Consider the following 19,381-nt stretch of genomic DNA (forward strand, 5'->3'; position numbering starts at 1 on the left):
ACACACACACACACTCTCTCTCTCTTCGAGGCTTTCATCAAACACAAGGCCCAAGCACGTGTGGTGGAAGCCTTCCCTTCAACCCACTGCCAGGATTCCATTTCACAGACATGCGCTTCTCTTTTCCCTATCCAGTGTACCTTAACAATGCATTTGACACTTTCCTTTTACTCCTCTCTGCCTCTGAACATGTGCCTTCGTAACACAAATTTTCTTTTGAATTTTCCTGAATGGCGTTGGCACCCAGAGGACCGTGCCTCACGGCGCTTCTCGCAGGATTGAGTGCTTTCACCTACAGAGGACCACAAAGAAACACGTCTGTCAAACTCGCGCACGTTCAAGGCAGTGGATGGGGAAAGAGGACGAGGTTATTGCTCTGTGAATATACAGAGCCAGTTCTGAATTCACCGGAATTTCGTCTTAGGATAAAATATAGGAATAAAAAAAAAAAGATTTTGCATTGATATTTTTTCTTTAAATATTGACTGGTTTCAACATCAATAGTCTCTTTCGCTTTGCAGTACCCACAAAAGAATATCTGATTAACTTAAAAAGACATATCACGTATAAGTGCAATACTTTCTGTCCAAGTTCCTGTTAGAAATGTAAATGAAATAGCTTTTAAAACCTACAGTAAAATGAGTAGCCTAATCCGATTAGTCTTTGTGTTTATCTTTGAACATTCTAAACATGACTCCTGGTGCTGTATAGCATCTTAAAGAGCATACACCTTACTGACTCACTGTAGTCCATCTTTAATCAGCAGCATACACATATTTAGACAAGTGTAAAACCTAAAAATACCTACTTGCGTGCGATATCGTCGCACGCAACTCTAATTGCCTCTCATTGGTTCAGATGTTTAGACAGCCATACTTGCAGAGCGACCCACACCCTGTAGTTCTAAACGGAGCAAAACATAATAGTGTTGTTGCACTTTAACTCCATGCTGTGTGTCGCAAAGAGGTTGAAAAGCCAATTAGCTGGAGAGCGGAGCAAAGCAGTCCCGTCTTTCATTAAATTTTAATTAGGGCCACCGAGATGGTTATGTAAATGGCGGTGGAACGACTCACTGCTGCCTCTATCCATGCGTGTTTGTGTGTGTGTGTGCTTGCATGTGTGCAGTGTGTGCGTAAGCATGTCCTGCACGCCTGAATTGTCTTCTGTTCAGTATTTAATGTTACCATTGAGCCGTGCTACTAATATAGCTAAAGACTAAAGCGCAGCATCAAGCTCCCTCGTGGTTGCTCATAAAATATCAGAAAAAGCGTGCGTTTCTACGCTGCAACCCTCATTTGTTTTTTTTGTTTTTGTTTATCACTGAGCAATGTGTGTGATTCTTGCGCCTCTTTCTGCAGGGGCATCTTTAACCAAGGCTACCTGTGTGCCAAGTGCGGTTTAGGTGCACACAAGGAATGCCTGGCACGCTTCGGCTGCTGTGGAAAAACAGGTAACGCACATCGCATGTTTTGAGACATGCACAAGTATGACCAAAGTCTGTCACTTTATTGCATGGGTTCATATCAGCGTGGAGCGCTTTGCGCACACACAGCTTGCTGCCGAACAAGGGATGCTTTTAAGGGATTCATTAAACTGAAGTTTATGAGCACAACCAAACTTACAGGAGCATAAATGCAACAAAGGATGACGTGCGCTGGAGCATGAAACCTGATGTATGAGTGTCTCATGTGACTAATTACGGGTGTAAAGGACATTTATTGGCCTGTAATTAAAATAAAACCACACAGTATCATTCTGAACAAGATGATACTGTGTGGAATTGTTTTAACTCTGCATGCCCTCATTTCTCCCAATCAAGGTCAGTCGGGTATCGGAGCAGGATTGCAGATTTTCATTCCTCAGCTCCCCAGATTCCCCGGCTGGTTTCAGCACTTCTAAGCACCATAAAGGCAATGTCATTGTGCATCACTATACCGGTCCCAAAAGCGGCATACTAGTTTGACTGAGGAGTTTTAAGAAACTCCTGACATTTTCTTTTTTTTTACGCCCCTGTTGTATATCTGTCACTCAGCACCCCGTGCAGGAGCACTGACAGCTCTGTAGGAAATGGAGGGAAAGCCTGAGACATGTGGAATGAAAAGAAGGCCTTCAGAAACCAGCTTAGCTTGTCCTCTGAGCGCGTGTGCGTGTGAGAGAGGAACCGCAAAGAAACTAAAAAACTAAACCCACACTTTCTGTTTGCGAAAGTTCTCTCAGAACTTAAAGTCCATGCTTGTTTTTCTCAGAGTACCAAAACTCTGCATGGTGTTTTTTTTGTAAACTGAGCAAACACTATCTGAGCAGACACTGCGTGTCGTGTGTGTGTGTGTGCGTGTTTTTTTTTTTACACTCCCTGTTGCAAGCTGCCAGCTCCAGTTGGACCTGGCATCTGTCACGGTGCTGTCAGGTCGCAAAGGCAATAACGCCACTGCCAGACCATCCTGGGCTTAGTTTGTACCTGAGTAGATTTAGGTGACACCAGCAGCAGGATAGCCGCAGAAGATCGGGATGTCGGCTTGAATTCCCACTTTCATTACTCCGTGTACTGCAGGTACATGAATGTGTACCATGGGCCAGGTTAGAAGGTTTAACACTTGAGTTGTCGAAGATATTCTCATTTGTTACCTTTAGCTGCACTGACTTGTTCTAATTTGTATCGGACCTCAACGTTTATGCACTGTAATGCAGAGAAAGCCACCGCAATGTTTGCACGACCAGACATTGTCTGCACGCCAGCAGTGCTGCACAAACACCCAATCAGAGTGAAGGGTTCTGCACTTCTGTGTGTGTGTGTGTCAAAGATAAGCGATTGTTTGCCTGCATTTGCCGCTCTTATCAGATGTTTGCTCAACAGGTCAAAGTTCATTTTCACAACAACAGTCCTGCTGAGAGAAATATGTGTGTGTGTGTGTGTGTGTGTGTGTGTGTGGTTACTATGGGTTGGGCTTTTTTGACAGCTAGCATGTTTGTATGTGTGTATGGGTGTGGAGCCATGTGTGTATGTCATTTCTCTATTTGTACAAGTACAAGTTTATGTTTGTGTGCGTGTGCAAGGATGCATGTGCTTAGGGGTGTAACCCGTTCCTCAGGGAGCCAATGAAAGAAACTGGTGGAGCAAAAACATCAGGTCTGCCCCCCCCCCCATCCTCCTCCCCTCCCAGGCTCGTTACCTCCCCTCTCCCGGCTGTCAGGTAGTGGCAGCACAGCAAAACAAAGCGAACCTCAGTCCAACACGAGCGGCCGCCTTCTCCACTAATGAGGGAGTGTTGCCTTGTACTGACGAGCGCGCGCCAGTGTTTGTGTGCACCTGCTAACCCGTCATTCACTATGCCTGTTCTCAAACTTCTTTCAGATCCTGGCTCCGTCAGAACTAAGGTGAGCCGCTGCTGCGTATGTGTGTCTGCGTGCGTGCATGCGTGTGTTGATGTGCATACTATCTGCATCTGCTGTTCGCCTCCTCTCCAAAGTTGCACTTTGAAGACTGCTCTCTTCTGCAGATATTTGCCAAGGAGACTCCAATTGACTTTAACTCGCTGCAGCCTACCTGCTGTGAGACGCAAGATTCTTTTTTTTTTCTTTTTTTTCTTTGCAGATTTACCCTGAATTGTCCTTGCTGTTTCTGAAACTGCTGTGCTACAACACTCACAGACATCGCCAAGCTACAAATTTGAATTGTCTTGCAATGTATTTGCACGAATTATCCCATGTCATCAGCTAAAATATAAAATTCTAAAAGAGTGAAAACTGTCCTGACTTAGCTGTGCTCATTTCTGGTGTCAAGCTCGGTATTGCAGGATAGGATTCATGCACAAAAAAACCTTTGCACAAATCCAAAGTCCAAACTTTTTAAAAATAACACACTTTTCCACCAACGCAAACAAAATGTCTGCATGAATGCAAAGTGTTGTATCATTGTTATTGTTGGTAGAGGCGGAAGCAGTAACAGCAGCACTGCTACGTGGGTCAGAATGCTGTGTTGACTATCCCTTGGCTGCATGCAGATTTCCAGCCTTACTGAAATGAATGTGTGCAGCGGGACACACAGCGGTTTGCCTGTGGAATCAGTGCATGCAATCTTGGTTTTAATACGCTATGTAACGTTGTTCATGGAAGCCTCGCTGCATGTGGGCTGTATAAGTGAGATAATAGACTGAGATGATACATTAATTGTGTCTGTGTGTTGGGGGGGGGGGGATTTTTTGTAGCATTAGGCTGTGTGTTCAAACTAACAGCAATAAGAGCATAGCTAGAAAGTTTTCCTGTCAGCTATGCTATTGGATGTCTTTAATTAAAGCATTTGTTTTTTTATATGTTTGGAATGGATGAAAAAATAAGTCAGTGGGGAAGGCGCATCAAGATATTCAAGCCTGCATGGGCCTGTTTCAGTGTTTCACTGTGTGACCTTCTCTATGTGTGTGTGTGTGTGTGTGTGTGTGTTTGTTTTCCAGAGCAAAGATCGAGATCCAGGTGAGAATAAAACACCAGACATCCTCCAACCTCTCATTGTTTGCATGCATATAGACTGCAAAACAAAGTGGAGTTACGAAATCTGAAAAATACGGAAATGCACAGACAGATACTGATCAGCATACAGCGGTAGCAGCTATTGTTAGGCTGCATGATGGCATAACTGACAATCTCAAAAGGATGTAAAGCCGTCATAGATTTGGGAAATCGCATTGCAGGTGAACGTGAATCTGATATTAGCCACTATTTAAAATTTGAACAATTACAACAGTCAGCAAATACATAAAATATGTGTTGGCTCTACAGCAAAGTAGTTACACAAATCACTGACATGGTTTTTTACACATTTTCAGATGCCTTTCCTAACACATTTAATATGTTATGAAGAAAAATATACAAATTTCTTTGCTATACATAGACTTAAACGGAAGTCCTTTAGAGCTGCAGCTATGAATGAATGATATTTTCTTTCATAATTAAAATTTGTCTAAATCTTAAACAATAGTTTAAAAAAAATCAAAGAATTGCAGGCGATTACTACACATTGCTTTTTTTTCTTTCTGAAAATCAGTCGAAAATATTTTTAATGTATTAGCAGCGAAAAGTTGCAGCTTCTAATATTCATAATCTGTTAAGCAATAAAGTAACTATCAAAACTGTTCCCAGTCAACTGGGGAAAACATCTGTCATCACTTTACCAATAGGCTCACTTGAACTGCAGCCGTCTGGGTCCCTTCAGTTTTTCCTGGGTCAGGGTTAACCTTGCTGAGTCAAACAGGACGGTGCAACAGCCGAGACTCAATCTATGACTATCACCGGCTTGTGTTATCCTGCTTGTGATGAATAAAACCTTTTTGGTTACCAGATGTGTGTAGCAAATGCAGTAAATGGAGCGGCTATATTTCCCTCCTTCTGATGCTTCCTGTTTCTCGGTTCAGAATAACGCACAGCCTCCCTCATCTTATCTGTGCACATGTGCCTACACTAGTTTGAGGACCTTTAATCCCTCATAAAGTTGGCTTCAACCCTCGTTTTTCCACCTTCCATCCATAACATTGCAGAAAATCATTTCTGACTGAAGATGCATTAAAATCAATAGGCATTCGATTACCCCAGCCCTTGGCGTTTCATAACATTTGTGATGCTGCTCCCTTTGTCTGTTTTCAAAGGCGCACTAACACTTGGCTTGTCCTTGTGTGGGTAGGAATTCAATTCATGCCCCCAAGACTCAATTCTCCATGGCCCTGTGTCTTTAGAAGTCCTATTCAGGCGAGCCAGCACATGCCAGGCTCCCAGTCTCAGTGCTGCAAGTGTTGGAACGGACCCTGAAAACGAAGCGAGGCTGATAGATGAATTAGGGTTCAATACAATGTTGTTGACTCGTCTACTATTCGCCTTAAGCTTTACCCTTTCTTCATGCACGCACTTGTATTTGTTTTTCTCGCATTGCATCTCTGAACAAGTCCATCGCCACAGAATGCAAAGTGTGAGCATGTTATATTTGATTGTGTTGCGATGTATGAATTCTTACTCAATTTATCAGATTTCCTGATCAATAACAGCGCTAAGTCATGCAAAATCAAAGTGTTGACTGAAGTCATTCCAAGCATCAAACATAGCTTGACAAAGATGTACTGTACAATGTACAATTGTAGTGTAATCTATTACCTAAGGAGAAGTACTCTTAGTACTCTTTTTTCCTGCAGAAGAGGAAAAGTTGTGGCAACTGCAGGCTGGGCAGGCAGAGTGTCTCCAAGGAGAGATTATAAAGACAAAGAAAACAATGTTTTCATGCCAAAGTTGACTCATTCTCATCAAACATCAATAATTAAAATAAAATATACAAAAAAATGCAGGTTTTAGATTGACATGTCCTTCACCTATAGGAGACCAGAACACTTGGTGCTGCAGTAAACAGCATCCCAACTGATAACTTATATCTGGTAAACAGCCATGGACTAGTGTGTCCTGCTTCTTATCTGCATCATGATAATGGACCCAAATTATCTGCAAGGGTGTTATGCATACAGGGGGAATGCACACGTGTATACTCACACTCGCATTACATCTATAATGGGTTTGTGAGTAGTTTAGTAGTGCACAGGTCTAAGCACCTTCAGAATGGCAAACATGTCTCTTCTGACTTGAGGTAAAAACAGAGGCAGGCTGTCAAGACTGCAAGGCAAGAAACATGAAATCTTCACTGCAGCCTCTAATTTGAAAGTGTAAGGAATTGATTCGTGCTGCTCGACAAGATCAACAAGTAGTCACGGGTGAAGGATACGTTTTCACTGAAGGATGAACTTCTTTTGAATAAACATCATTTGTGCACAGTGAATATTGACTTGGCAGATTTTCTTTTTTTTAATGGAAATTTCAGAAATAGGAAACACTGTTGATCGCCAATGATGACATCAGACCCCTTATCTCAGGTATGGGCAAACCCAGGCCCGGGGGCCATATGCGGCCCGTTGGTCTTTTTAATCCGGCCCGCCAAACTTGTCCAAATTATATCATTAAATTAAATTTTATTATAATTAAAGCTCATTCATTTGACCTTTTTGCTGTAATGCTACCTGTAAAAGGCCAAATCCTTTAATGCAATAGCTTTCATGTGTCATTTATATTAGCTCACACAAATACTCCATCCATCTGTTCTTGGTCCGGCCCCTCTGTCAAATTTTAGAACCTATTGTGGCCCGCGAGTCAAAAGGTTTGCCCACCCCTGCCTTATCTTCTATTGCAGAGCTGCTTTTCAGTTTGCACCCCGTCTATAGTGCAGCTGCAGCAGAGTTCAAATCATAGGAAACTCCTTCTGTAAACAACACGCTAATTGTATCCCTCTTGCAGGTATGCCAAAGATGCTGGTAATCAGGAACTACTTTGGCGTGCCGAGCCCTGCTTCAGGTCCAGCACTCAGTATCCAGTCTGGTGACATCATTGAATTAATCTGCGCCGACATTCACAGCCCCTGGTGGCAGGTCAGAGGTCACACCTATCTCTTAATCTCACAGATCCCAAAGGCTACTCAAATGCACCTACTGTATTTAAATCTCTCATTTCTTCCACCGACCCTCATCCTGACCTCATATTCCGTGAAAAACGTTAGAATGATGTATCAGTTAATCAGTTCTGCCTTTTTATTGTGAGTCAGATCGGGTTTAGTCGGCTCGGCCTACTTTCTATTACATGATTTTGCGCTCATGACCTGAATCGTGCTGCAAGTTGAATATTTTACACCTGTGACTGTGTCAAAATGACATTTCAGGTGTATTTCTGGAGTTGCTACTGACAGGCTTCATGTGAGAATCTTAATAACAGTATATCCTCTGACAATCAAACACACACACAAACACACACACACACACACAGGACAGCATGTCTCAAAAGAGAACTCCTACGCAGTGGAAACAGGTCGGCTTTCAGCAAACAATTCCTCTAAAGTAAAATAAAATATTCAAAACTCAGTGAATAATGAAAAAAAGAGCTGTTTCATTGAAATTTGATGCATTCTAGTTTAGAAATGACTGACTGATTGTGTGAAACAGTCTCAACCAGAGTCATAGCAGACGAGGAAACTCACAAATCTTGCCATACTTAATACAGAACAGACAAAATAGATACAGAATTCAATTAATCCTGTGAAGGTTAACCACAGGCTGTCACAGCCCCACAGTCAGCAAACAGTCAATATCCATCACCTTTGCAACCAGCAGACCATAATCATTTCTGTTGTGGGGGGGGGGGGGGGGGTGCATGACAAATTGCATTGATCGCTGCAATTTCATTTCATTCATCAGCCACCATCTGTTTAGCCTGTCAGTGTTACCACCGGCTGCAATCATTATCTCACTCTTAGTGAGGATGTCGCGAGGCCGTCCAAAAGAATAAAATGTTCTCATGTAGCAGGGGTGTGACAGCTGATGACGCCAAAGCCACCAAGACTGCCAGTCTCCTCCTTTGAAATGATGGTTGCCTATGAAAAGACCCCCCCATCGCCCCACAGGACAAATAACTGCTAAATCCCAGTATCATGATGGGAGGTTTAGATGATTTCCAGATTCAGATCTGACATAATTAACAAGTAAAACAAGTTGGTTTGGGCGTGTGCAACTTCACGCAATCCAATCAAAGGCAAAGACACTTTTGGTCCAGTCATATATTCTTTCCTTTATTATGGTTCCTTTGACGTCATTCACTAAACTCAACTAAAAATGAGTAATTTAACTGCATTCCCATTATTTTATGTATCTCAGTTGTCACCTCTCGCCAAATATGGTTGTATTATTGGACAAGGCCAAAAAAATATGAAAATGATCAGCCATAGAAGTTCCACATTGCCTCCAACAAAAAAAAACGGCTTAGAGAGCCTGTTTGCAGAAGAATTACATGCAATGAATTCGGATGATGTACGGCGAATATACTGCAGTAGCAGTCGATTTATTTTAAAAACACTCCAAGCACACCTTTGTGTAGCTCAATTTGAAATATGTTGCAGCAGCCTTACGTTGGGTGTTGTGTGTTCATTTAAGTCGCTCCAAAAAGATTATTAATGACCCATTAAATCAATACTTTCATATATTTTTCTTTTCTAAAATGCAACCTCAAAAACACGCAACAGTTTAATCTAACTTTTGAGTGTTGTGGTTTTACTGCATCCAGACTCCAGGAAATAAGAGGAATATGGAACTCATCCTCTTTCCTTCTTCCTTCCAGCCATTAGTACAACAACAGCTAACTAGGGCTGAAAATTGACACGCCTCGATGTTGCAAGCTAATTGTTCTTGAATTATGGAGACGGCGCCGACCAGATAAACACATTTAACACAATCATCTCTCTGTGGTTTCAGGGCAAAATCCTGTCAACGAAAGAGGTTGGCTTCTTTCCGAGCGACGCTGTGAAGCCTTGCCCATGTGTAAGAAGTATTTCCTTGTCGTCCTTTTGAACATTAGGGTCCATTTTATCTGCTGACATTTGGTTACATGTATTTACTACCGATTCAGCGATATTTAGGGACTTGGTGAATAATGTAAGGTTAGCTCGTATTACCTGCCGTAAGAAGAAAAACAACCCTTGGCTTTTTTTTTTTCTTCCCGGCACAAGGAAGTCTTAGAGATAAATATGTTTTACTGTCTAATTTCCTTTATCGGAGATGAAGGGAAGAAAAACAAGAAATATATTTTATATGTTGGAAAAATCTTTTTTTTTTTTTTACTGTAAACTGGAAAGCTGAGAGAGAGAGGTGAAATGGTGCGTATTGTCTACACTGACTTGCCTCAAATGCTTGTTTTTGCTGTTCCATCGATCCCTCCGCCGCTTTATCACGCTTCATTTGATAAAATGAAACTCACAATACGTCCAGCTGCTCCAGGAATATGAGCTTCCCTGCAGATAGCACGCTGCTATAACAATTTCTACATTGTTGTAAAAACAAGAGGGGCCTTAAACTGTTTTATTGAGGTTGTGCAAGGTTTTATTGAAGCAAATATGCTGAGTACACAATTTGTCCTGTAATGTTGTTGTTGTTGTTGTTGGAAGTTGGATAACAACAATAACAAAAGCATGTCCCATGTTTGTTCTTTGTTCCAGGTCCCCAAGCCTGTAGATTACTCCACTCAACCCTGGTACGCTCACAAAACAATCAAATGCAGGAAGTTTAATCCAGAGCCTGGACGTCCATGGCAGGTAGATAATGTTCATGGGGACAGCATCATATCTCATGAAGGGTTGTGTGGTAGGTTTGCAGGGCCCATGGAGAGGCTTCAGGCAGAGACAGAACTCATCAACAGGGTCAACAGCACCTACCTGGTCCGCCATCGGAGCAGAGAGTACACAGAGTACGCCATCAGTATCAAGTGAGTGACCTTTCACACATCAATGTGACACTTCGTGGACATCGTCGTGCAAAGCAGAATCAGCTTCCATAGTTTGAATGTTTTTTAGATGTTATAACACAGTTATAAATGGGGAAGGGAGGATTCAACCCCTCATTCTAAAAGCAGGTGTTTTATGGTAAGAAGGCCTACGTTTATCTTTAGGCATGCATTGCCAGGACTAAACTTACTGACACGTCCTTCAAATCTTTCAGTTGAGTTATGGGCTTTTCTTTTCTCAGGAATCATCAAATGTTGTTGTTTCTCCTCAACATGAGCGGCTAGCCAGAGACAAACAGACAAACCACAGTATCGAGACGTGACCCCCCCGGGGATAGGACACAGACAGATTTGGCAGATTTCTAGTTCCCCTCCAGAGTGACATCAGTTTAGTAGTCATGTGTCCGATTGTGACCAAACCAGGCTCTCAATGCATGCGACGGTGCTCATGTGGTTTGACCTGAAGAGCCACAAACAATCCTACCGCTTTAGAATTAGAATCATGCAAAACAACTTTAATCTTGGTATTTATAAATTAACATTGGGGGTTAGAAGTGACCCTGCATAAGACAAACGGCCATCGATGTGAAACACAGGCGGCAAAAAGAGCTGGAACTCCACGAGGATCTGTCGTCTTCTCTCCAAGGAACCATCCTTTAAACTTCATTTAACTCTTTTAAGATTCCTCGCCTCACAGAATCGGTCGCTTTCGCTGCCTTCAAGTTCCTTCTGTGCCAGAGTCTTAATTGCTCGTGTTTGTGCAGACACCGCTCTGAGCAGTACAGAGTCGTGTTCAAGGTTATTAAAACCTCCACATGACAAAGAAAAGCGGGGCAGAAGAAGAAGTCTGTGATGTTAGGACAGCATTTTAAGGACGAGGAAGGCGGAAAGAGATGCCAGATATTTGATGATTGTTTCCAAATAGCCAAGAGACCCAGTCCTGTGCAAAATAATTAAGCTCCAACAATTTGACTCGCTGTGTTCCTTAAAAGTAAAGATCTCTTCCTGGATAACTCTGTCCTATAGATAGAAGGGAGACAGTACAAAGCTAAAAGAAAAGTTAGCTGTGACGAGAAGACAAGCGAGTTAGCTTAGTTTAGCTTACCTGACACCGGAGAAAGCAGCCGGTCAGGCTCTGTCTTGGTTGACAAAACCCAACAAAATTCAAAACACAGCAGATTTAAAATGTAATTGTTTTATATTAGGTGTCCTGTTGCTCTTTATGTGTGTTTATTTTTGTGTGTGCTTGGTATTTGGAGGTTTATCATGCTATCATGCTTTGTTTTCTTTGACTCTGTTTGATCACAATTTATAACTTTGTCTAATAAATCCGCGTTATTTTTGTTTGGGCATGTCTATTTTTTATTTATACACATAGGTTTGAGAACATTTTCCATTCATTAAATGGAAAGATACCTCTTCTGATATCAATGAAAGAAAGAGCTTTAATTTGTATGTGTGTTCTGTGCAGAAAATAGAAAGTTAAATCTGCTGCCCCCTATTGGTGGTGTTCAAAAAAATCAATGGGTGGGTTGCTGTGGGGCACATTTTTCCACAAACAGCCCATCATTGACGTGTTGGAAACCTTTGAGACCATATGCATCAACAGCACTCCACCGGGACGGGGGGCCTGCCTCCGATCGATGGCAGTGATCGGAGACGGAAATTACACTCATAACTTATTCAATGGCCCACAGGTACAGCAACGACGTGAAGCACATAAAGATCCTGACCAAGGAGGGCTGCTTCCACATTGCTGAAAACAAGAAGTTCAGGAGCATATTAGTAAGCCAACCTGTTTTATTATTATTATATATTTTTTAATTGGTTTATTTATGATTTCCAGCAGTCCAATGTGCTCACTTAATCCAGTGCCAGAACCTGAATTTAATTTTAGCAGTGTGCACAAACATAACCGCGGTTAGATGTCTATACAGAGTTAAAGATAAGTGCAGGTTCAGCAGCGTTTTTTATTTTCATTCCAGGACTCTGATTTCTGTTTTTTAGATTTGCTCAAAACAGATTGTCAAGTGTGATTTTTAATGAGTAGTGTGTGTCAAAACACCATTAAAATATATATATAATTTTTGGTGCAGTTTGTACAGTCAGAAAACAAGATTCACATCTACAGCAGGTTGACAGCAGGAGGCAATGTGATAATAATACAGTTCAGTTTTCAAACAAATATTTATTGTTTTGTGGTTGTGCAAATGTGAGATGAAGAACATTTATGGATATTTAAGTTATTGTATTTAACAAGAGAAATGAGAGATCTATGAAAAACACAAATCTAAGTGACCGATTGCTATGTGTGTGTGTGTGTGTGTGCGTGTGCGTGTGCGTGTGCTTCCAGGAACTGATCGAGTACTACAAACACCACTCCCTGAGAGAAGGCTTCAGAAGCATGGACACCACGCTGCAGTTTCCTTACCGGGAGCCGGAGAACGCTGCTATGCTCCACATCAACCGGTCAGGAAGCAACAGTGAGTCGAGCTGAAGAGTCCATCCATGACCAAAATAATAAAAAACAACATACAGTAATATATTCATTTAATACATATAATTAATACGACCTCAATTCAGGTAACTAGCTTACTTTTTTCACGTTTATCAAGTTGAATGCAGTATTTTACATTTTTGCTCGAAAACGGGAGATTGTATTAGTTCCTGTTTCAAACTCAATTGATTAGTTAGACAATAGTTTAATTATTATTAATCATTTAAAGAACAAACATTGACGAGGTGGAATATGGTTTTAATAGCCAGGCACTACGCTATTTCACACTTTGTTTTACTCTTCCCTTGAGCCTTGTGTTTGTTCATTAGCCCTGGACATATGAAAACAGAGCTGATGCTGATTTTTCATAAGAGTATCACATTCCCTGACGGGAGGGCCTGGCCCCTGGGGGGCCCCCCCCAATAGCGCCAGTTCTGCACGCTGTCAGCGACTCAGCAGCAGCTGTGATCTGACTCTTTGCTGCTCCTTCACACTCCTCTTATTGCATTTCCTGGCTCTGCTCATTTCTTTCAATCTTACCCATCATCCCTGCTGGCTCTCTCTCTCTCTCTCTCTCTCTCTCTCTCACACACACACACAGCTTTAATTCACTCTGGAGCATCGTCACAGCTTTAAAGACTTAGGCTGCTGATTGCTATTAAAGGCAGTTCACTCCCTTCAGATGTTAATTGTACCGAACTGCCAAATGCTGCGCTAGATTAGATTTCAAAAATTCCCTCTCCAGATATTTACTAAAGATGAATCCATCCCAGTTTCAGGGCAGAGAGGTAGTCTGCTAATCTGTTAAAACCTCCAATCAAAGAAGATTTTAAGGAACTTGTAAAATTACTGCATTCTAGTATTAGTTAATATTGCACATTTACTTCACTTGAAACTACTAGCAGTATTTTCACATGTATTTATATATTCAAAATGATTGAACCATCTGTCAATCTATCCTACAAGCATCTGTGTAAATTGTGCTCTTGAGAACAGAACATTTAAATTGCAGGATACATTTTACCAGTGTAAAAAACATGTTCTTTTATGCACAGACTGCTTAACACTCGATGCTTATTTACGCATGCGGCTGCCGTCGCTCCTTAATGGTGCGACGCAGCCATTACTCTAACTAACCTGATTCCGCTCCACAGGTGGGCCGTTGAGATGCTTTTCCCCTCCGAGTCGGAATTTAACAGGTGTGGAGTACGTTACTTTGAACTCGGATTTTAATGAGATGATGTTTGGGTTTGAAGTGAAGCAACAGATAAAACAACAGGGCATTGTCAGAGCGCCAGCTCAGGAGCGAAGAAAAACACTGTATTTAAAACATACACTGGAATGAAATGGAATTTTGTGCCTCTTTGGATTTAGGGTTTTCTTTCTTCAAAGCAAAATTATTATATTCCCTATTATCATCTCATGTTGTTGTGAATATGTCAACATTACAAATGCTTTCTAGTCCAGAGTTCTGAGAAAGCTGCATATTTCATTAAAACAAGACCGTGCTGCTTTTTTGAACAATCGCAATAAGTGTGGTTTCCATATACAACATTTTTTTTGGGGTAGGGGGGGTAGGTTTCCGTGGGGGTTGCTATGGAAGCCAAAAAGATTTCTAATGACCGCTCGCTTTTGAACCAGGACACCAGATGTATGACATTTCTTTAATACATTTCTTTAATGTCTGAACCTCATGTCATGACTCTATTTCTCAGAGAGAAAATGTTGACATTATTCAGACTTGACAGGAGCACAACAGAAGCGTCGCGACCTGCTGTGAACACGATGTATATTCAGATTACATTTTCCGCCAGCATTCCAGTGGAATCTTAATCCATTCCAAACAGAGGCATTCCATTTTTGAAACATTCATGGGTTTACATGCAGGAACTACCTGTTTCAAATGCCACCGGAAGTTTTCTTGTACAGTCGAGTCCGATGACTGCGACAGTCTCTCTCTCTCTCTCTCTCTCTCGAGAATTTTCTGCATCTTCTAGGATGCTCGGAAAGCGAGCCTTTGGCTGTCCTTTTCCAATGTTGCCCAGGCTGCAGCCTCGTCAGAGAGTTGTAGGATTCCGTGATACCTGATGGAATTACCCTGTACATGCATCAGGTGTGTGCGTAAACAGAGCCTAACCCTAACCCACCTCCAAAACATGAATTTGGCACAATTCTGCTGTAAAACATCCACGTTTAACTAACAGAAGCCGATTGTCTCCAGTTGCGCCAGAAGTGTGTATCAAACCGAGTGTCAGCTGGACAAAACACCGCTGCCCATCAGTTGGTTCACGGAGAACGCATGGGAAAGCGTGGTTTCATCAAACATGTTTGGTGGTGTGTGCAATGGAGGAAACAGCCCTGGATTGCTGACAATCATTTTCCGTGCGGGAGAGAGTTGAACAGATTGTATGGAGCTAGTTGATTGTTCCAGACGAGGCCTGTTGTTCAAAAGCTGCTTCAAATCACAAACAGGGGGAGCGAGAGAGAGAGAGAGAGAGATCTGCCGTGCAGGCAGCCTCCTCCCGGTGTGCACACTTTGTTTTACTCGCTCTCACTTTTAAATGACTCTTTTCTTCTCATTTCCATCTTCCTCAAGCCCTGCTGGAAGATTGTTAATTGCCATCGTCCAAAGAACAGGTTTTGTTGTTTCGGATGGGTTTGTAGAAAGAAAGAAAAGTCATCCAACTGTGCTTTCTTTTTTTTTTAATGCACCAACTGTGACAGAAGCACTGGCTTAACCCAAGCAGACGGCGTGTGCGGCGTGTGGACGCTCACTCACGGTGAAATGATCAAATGCTTGTGAACAGCGCTTGCGTGTCTGAGCTTTATTAGTGTATTCCGGTATGGTCATCAAGTCAGATGTAAAATGCAGCTGGTGTTGCAGCAGCTGTTTGACGTGGAGTGCTATCCCTCTTCATATTGTTTGTAACCCATGCACCATTAAGGTTTGCTTAGCTGTCTCTTGCGGTGCAAATTAGTAATAATTTAAATAAATAAAAAACACAGCCGCTTATAAACAACCCATGCCCGTTAACTTTGGGCATTTTTCTGCTGCTATGAGAATTAGATTAGCAGAAAGGACGAGAAACCTTCTATTAGGGCGCGACTGGGGCAGGAAGTTAAAGAACGTGACAAACGGCCGGCGGTGGGGTCGTACCTCTAGTTGTTTGCAACATAAAGGTGCGGTTAGCCTTTCTAAAGCTGAGGAATAAGCACTGGGGATATTTTCAGCATCAGAAGGGCAGGCGGAAAAAAATAGAGGAAAAGTACAATAATAGTGCAAATAAATAAAGCAAGTCAAGCATTTATGACAGAGGGAATTTGTGAAGGAGCGTATCTGTGGTTGTGGCCGTGTCACAGCTGCATGATTATCTTTATGAATATGCAAATCAAAATCTATTCCTCAATGCTGTAATTGTGAGCACACCGCATGTTCCTCCCAATTAAACCAACAAGCACAGACGTCATCCCCCCATTAATGAAGCGAGTGTGCTTTTAGCGCCTTGAAACAAGATGCGTCTTATTTTAACTACCGGTAAATGTCAGCAGGGCTGTTGCACCAGAAAGCAAAAAAACAAAAAAAGGTTTTCCACATGACGATTGAAGTTTAAAAACCAGCTTCCAGCTTGAGTTAAAGTCCAAGCACAGCGCTCGCGTTAGAGCTAACGGTGTAACCAGCATGGCTCCTCTACTGCCTGCCAGATTTCTTTTATCAAACTGCAGCTAATGTTCTTTATACCTCTGAAAAAAACATGTTCTTTTTCTCCTTTGCTCCCCCCCCCCCCCCCCCCCCCCCCTCACCTCCCTGCCTGGCCTGACCTGCTATAGCCCCATTGCTCTGCGGCCTCTCTTTTGTATCTCCTGCCGGCTACAGCTTTGTACCTCCTTCCTCTGCTCCCTTTTGGTCAGGTACAGGTATCTCTCCTCTCTCTCTCTCTCTCTCTCTCTCTCTCTGTCTCTCCACTCGACTCCTCTTTCCTTTCATTGGTTTTGAAAGCTGCTCAGCGGGCTGGCTGTAGCTCACTGCATGTCTGTCTTATCATCTGCCATCTTGCACCCTATTGCACGTGCCGTCTCTCCCATAGTCGTGTGCGTGACCACATTTTATGTGAAGGATAGATGTTAATAGTGCATATATGTGCTGCATGTTTGTGTGTGAGGCAGGAGCTGTGGTGCTTGAAGTGTTTCATAAGACATTTGTTGCTGGTATGTGTGTGTGTGTGTGTAGGTGTGTGCCCGCATGTGTGTGTCTGTCAAAGTAAAGGTGGATATGCCCAACTACACAGAGCTCCTCCATACTGGATATTCCATCCCTACGGCCAGGTTGTAGATGTCTGACATTCCATTTCCACCTGTCAGCTTAGCCCAATCCGACCCAGCAGTCGGCGCGGGAGAGGAAGGAGCGGCGGTAATGAGCTAACGTTCTCCACAGCTGTCTGTCCATCCGCTGTCTACTGGACACACAAACGCCAACCGGCCGCACCTCCTCAACTTAAATGATGCACTAGAAAAAAAAAAGTGTTTTCTTCTTTGTTTTTCGGCAATTCGAATAAAATGGCACGCAACGCAATCGGCTGACCGAGCTCTTTACTTTAGTCCCCACCTGCAAAATTACATTCCTTCAATTTATATATTTAAAATAATGTAATTGTTGAAAGCAACTGGCGATAAATTGGATTAGAAACATTCGTTTGTCCACCATAACTTTCTCCGAGTTACTCTTGCATTAAGATGAGGGCAAGCTAGACTTCCTAAATCGGGGTCCAGCATTTAAAATGTTTAAATGTTCTTATTGTTACTATTCATATATTTCAGAGTTTCTATTTGCACCATGGAATGACACTATGGTAACCGAGCTGAAATGAAAGCATTCCCGTGTTTAAATTTCTTAGGCTGGTATTTTATTAAACCATATATCACTTTATTACTACATCTGTCTACGTGTGTGTGTGTGTGTGTGTACATGTGTGCATGTTTCAACAGAGAATAAAAAAAAGAAAAACATTTAATGCACCTTCTTGAACCTGATGTTTCTTTTCTTCCTCTCTCGTTCTAGTGTTAACTCCTAAAGTGATCGGTGTGGCCATCGCACGGTACGACTTTTGCTCCCGTGACACGCGGGAGCTCTCGCTGCAGGAAGGCGACGTGGTGAAGATCTACACAAAGTCGGGAGCCAATGGCTGGTGGCGGGGCGAGGTCAACGGCAGGGTAAGTGGAAGCCTTAACTTGTCAATCAAACACACCCTTAGCTGGAAAATAATCCGGCCGCTATCGACTTCCAGGTTATTCACGTCTTCTTTCAATACATGAGTTACAGGTAATATTTGTAGGCTTGCACTGCATCCACATCGAACAAGAGCAATTGGAGAACTTTACTCTGCTCGGTTGACTCGATACATTTCTTCAATCTGGCTGTTAAATTTTTAAATAGTGCTTGACATCATCTTTTTAAAGAATAAAGGTTTGGCACATAATCTCATCTGCAGTTACCTCAGAGGGGAGATTCAAATTTAGCTTTTCAAGAATACCTTTCCAATGTTTCTTTTCATCATCGCTTGGAAGAGGTCGTTTGTCGCTCTTGTGCATCTTAAAAGGATCGATGTGCCATCCAATACCAAAAGCACTTTATAATCTGCCACGCAGCGCTGATGTCCTGAGAGCAGCAGGCCTCCTGACTCCCACTCACATGTGCTGCATCGTAGTTTTTTGCTGTACAGCAGTCTCAAACCCGGCTTGTGTGTGTTGATGCGTGTTGTGAAGAGTCTGGAGAGAGACGATATAATAACCTCTCAACATTAGTTGCTATTTTATGATACTTCATCTCTTTTTTTTTTTAAAGATCATTAATTGTGCTTTGGATATCGAGAGATATTGAATTTCTTGGAAATTGTTATCTGAATCTGATCAAAGAAACGAGGAGAAGTCCACCATAGATTAAAACCACTGCTATTGCTTGATGCTTGCTCCCGTTTCTCCCGTTGTCAGGTGGGCTGGTTCCCATCCACGTATGTGGAGGAGGGTGAGGAGTGAGGGATCCAGTATGGGAAGAAGAGTGAGATAAAGAGAGAAGAGCGGCCATGGCGTAAGCGAACTGAGCAAACTACCACAACAAAGACAACGCGGCTAACATTAGCAGACGGCGTCGGCCAACTTGATGGGCTCCTGTTGCCATCCCAGAGGCCACTGGGGGACAACGGGACTGCAGCGCATTGCAGACACAGAGATGGCCTCATCATTTCTGGTGCGGCTAAGTGACTACCAGCTAGCAGCTTGCCTGTCAGCAGGGCGCACGCTGAAGCCAGACACCCCACCGACCCTCCTCCCCAACTTGGTCCATCCATCCGTACATCCGTAACTCACCCTCCTTTCCCTTCCTCTTTCTACCTCTGCCTGCCACAGTCTCCAGCTCCCACCTGTTCCTGCTCTCCAAGTCAGCTGTCACCCAGCCATCAAAAGTATGTGTTCATCCATCCATCCATCCATCCGGGAATAGAGCCATCTGAAAAGACCCAACGTTTGTTCTTTCCCATCATCCCCTCCTCA

General features: G+C 42.7%; 1 protein-coding gene across 1 annotated transcript in view; it reads left to right on the forward strand.

The window, feature by feature from the left end:
* LOC137903651 (guanine nucleotide exchange factor VAV3) overlaps positions 1 to 18,868 on the forward strand; it is a 64,513-nt gene extending 45,645 nt beyond the window's left edge. Inside the window, exons 17-27 of the mRNA XM_068747779.1 lie at positions 1,359 to 1,450; positions 3,353 to 3,375; positions 4,449 to 4,467; positions 7,318 to 7,448; positions 9,318 to 9,383; positions 10,058 to 10,092; positions 10,207 to 10,323; positions 12,039 to 12,126; positions 12,695 to 12,824; positions 17,895 to 18,046; positions 18,824 to 18,868. Coding sequence (XP_068603880.1) covers positions 1,359 to 1,450; positions 3,353 to 3,375; positions 4,449 to 4,467; positions 7,318 to 7,448; positions 9,318 to 9,383; positions 10,058 to 10,092; positions 10,207 to 10,323; positions 12,039 to 12,126; positions 12,695 to 12,824; positions 17,895 to 18,046; positions 18,824 to 18,868 — 898 coding nt within the window. The remainder of the gene's footprint in view (positions 1 to 1,358; positions 1,451 to 3,352; positions 3,376 to 4,448; positions 4,468 to 7,317; positions 7,449 to 9,317; positions 9,384 to 10,057; positions 10,093 to 10,206; positions 10,324 to 12,038; positions 12,127 to 12,694; positions 12,825 to 17,894; positions 18,047 to 18,823) is intronic.
* The last annotated feature ends 513 nt before the right edge of the window (positions 18,869 to 19,381 follow it).

The sequence above is a fragment of the Brachionichthys hirsutus genome, chromosome 14 (assembly GCF_040956055.1).
Source record: "Brachionichthys hirsutus isolate HB-005 chromosome 14, CSIRO-AGI_Bhir_v1, whole genome shotgun sequence".
NCBI lineage: Eukaryota > Metazoa > Chordata > Actinopteri > Lophiiformes > Brachionichthyidae > Brachionichthys > Brachionichthys hirsutus.